At 37.1% G+C, this 2,334-nt stretch overlaps 1 protein-coding gene across 1 annotated transcript in view; it reads right to left on the bottom strand.

The window, feature by feature from the left end:
* LOC110027842 (acyltransferase-like protein At1g54570, chloroplastic) overlaps nucleotides 1–2,285 on the bottom strand; it is a gene marked incomplete at its 5' end in the record, with an annotated part of 34,301 nt that extends 32,016 nt beyond the window's left edge. Inside the window, 3 exon segments of the mRNA XM_020729450.1 lie at nucleotides 1,202–1,571; nucleotides 1,676–1,809; nucleotides 2,177–2,285. Of these exon segments, the coding sequence (XP_020585109.1) occupies nucleotides 1,202–1,571; nucleotides 1,676–1,809; nucleotides 2,177–2,285 (613 nt within the window).
* Between the last annotated feature and the right edge of the window lie 49 nt (nucleotides 2,286–2,334).

Genomic DNA, 2,334 nt, shown 5'->3' with positions numbered 1-2,334 from the left:
AAAAAAAGCATGCATAAGGCTGACCCACTTGATCACGAGCGTCGTTTATGAGTTATTCCCACGGTGCTAAGAAAAGTACATGGCTACACGGGTTTCGATCATCATGCTAAATATGTCACAAGCAATATTTCGAGTCACTGAGATGTTGCGCCTCATGCCTGCGTACAAAGATATGATAACAACAACAAAACCATGAATTTTTCAATGGAGATTTAGGCATGGTAATTTTTTTTTAATCTTTTTCTCTTCTTTTCTCACATTTATTTCATTTTTTGCCCTTTTTCTAGAAATATTTTCCTTCTCAATACTTTTTTATTGAGATAGTGAGAGAAAGTTGAGGAAAAACATAGAGAAAGAAAGGCAGAGAGAATGAAAGGCGAAGAAGCCATGCATATAGATGGTGAGATAGAGGTGGTGTTGAAGTTTAAGAGCCAATAGTTTAGAAGTTACTAGTGGTGATTTGAGGTCGTCGATGAGGTGTGGTGGTGAGCTCAAAACTGCTAGAGTTGAAGGGTAAGTGTCAGGTAAAGGAAATAAGGCCATCTGTGGTCTTAATTTACCAAGATCTTTCGTCGGGTTGAGGTTGTGATTAGCTGACGGTTTGGGCAAGATATTTGAGAATAAGCATCTGAGGTTGTCACAATTGCAGGATCAAGAAAGTTAGTGTTGAAGCTTGCTGACATGTGGTAGAAGGCAGAGAGGCTTGGCGGCAACTCGGTGACTGACATGATCTGGAAGCTTGACGGAGAGCTCATCTCATGAAATCCTGTTCTTCACTGATTGTCAACTATCCCGTTAAGGCATCCAACAACGAGCACCTGTTATGAATTCCTTACTCCAAATTTGACGCCTTCTCTAGTGAACTCCCGTCGTGATATCTTGTACAGACAAAGCCTATTTACCGTCGATCATTTGAGTGGGAGAGAGGAGGAAGATAATAATTTATGGGCACGATCAACGAGATTCCAGGGTGACCATTGTTCAGCTTTTAGGTACCAAGGTTCATATTCTAATAACATGGTTATTTTCACTTCCAACCATTTCTGATGTCCATTAGTATAACGAAGTGATTTGAATCAAACAAACAAAACCAGTAGATTATTAATATCCCATTGATTGTATAGTTAATTTTCAAGAACTCCAAAGAAATAAAAGTAAAAGCGCTAAAATAAAAGTAAAAACGGTAAATATTCAAAGGCACCTTTCGATGCAGTGCTTCCCGTGCACCTCCTGGATAAAGAAGCACAAATGATTTCTGCTGAAGGAGCCTATATATGTTCATCGGCGAAACGGGTAATGCACCAAAGACATTCAATTCGTCAAAGCGAGAGAATTCTTGCCGTGAAGATTCTCTTATGTTTGAGAACAAAAATGGGTGTGCCATACCACGTATGATGATCCTTTTCTCCCTTAGGAATGCTTCATAAATAGAACTAAGTTCAAACCCCATCAACATATGATAACCCACTAACAAAACAGGGCCTTTATTTGGGACGCCACTGAGACCCTTCACTATTCTTCCATTTCCAAGGGTGGACAGCATTACTGGACCGATTGCAAGGTGGAATAATCTGAAATTAATCACCAAAACATGAAGAGAACTGTGAGATTAATTGAAAGAAGTAATGTCAAAACCCGTTTTCAAACTCAAATTCTAGTTAAATTGGATAGGTACCTATCCCCTTGCTCAAATGTTTTCCGAAATTCGCCTATTGTAGGAGGAAGATAATCTTCAACAAAGTCAATTTGTTTAGAACGCCGGTACATATTAACACCTTTAATGATAGTCAACAAATTAATTCCATTTTCCTGGATTAAACAGCAAAAATTCAGTAACAGTATCAAACACATAGTCCATAATCAGGATATAATATATTTATTCAATAACATTTAAAATTGGGAACGAGAAACTTCAGAAGTGACAGCAGTAAGATAAAGAGTTAGTTTTATTTCAAACACCATTTCTCCTAAATTGTTTTCAATCAAACAAAATTATCATCGCTAAAACAAGCCGAATGAATTGTTATCAATACAGAAATGCTTATTGTCCCTTAAGAGACCCTAACACTCCCCAATTAATTTAAACAAAATAAAAATAAAAAAAATACTCTCCTGCAATATATGGAGTACAGTTTTGAATTATCTAGATAAAACTAAGACTGGGAATACAACTTACAAAAAGTAATGCATGGCCGCTGTCCTTAAAATAGCGCACACTACAGTTTTTAAGTGAAGACCACAATCTTTCTGCTTCATCCTTGCTCGGTAGCAAGTTATCCTTCCCACTGAGTCATAAAAATTCAATTTTAGATCAGATATCATTGATTTCAAATT

This window comes from Phalaenopsis equestris, unplaced genomic scaffold, assembly GCF_001263595.1.
Source record: "Phalaenopsis equestris unplaced genomic scaffold, ASM126359v1 Scaffold000454, whole genome shotgun sequence".
In the NCBI taxonomy this organism is placed as follows: domain Eukaryota; kingdom Viridiplantae; phylum Streptophyta; class Magnoliopsida; order Asparagales; family Orchidaceae; genus Phalaenopsis; species Phalaenopsis equestris.
The sequence above is the reverse complement of the archived record's forward strand: the minus strand, read 5'-3'. Positions and strand labels throughout refer to the sequence as shown.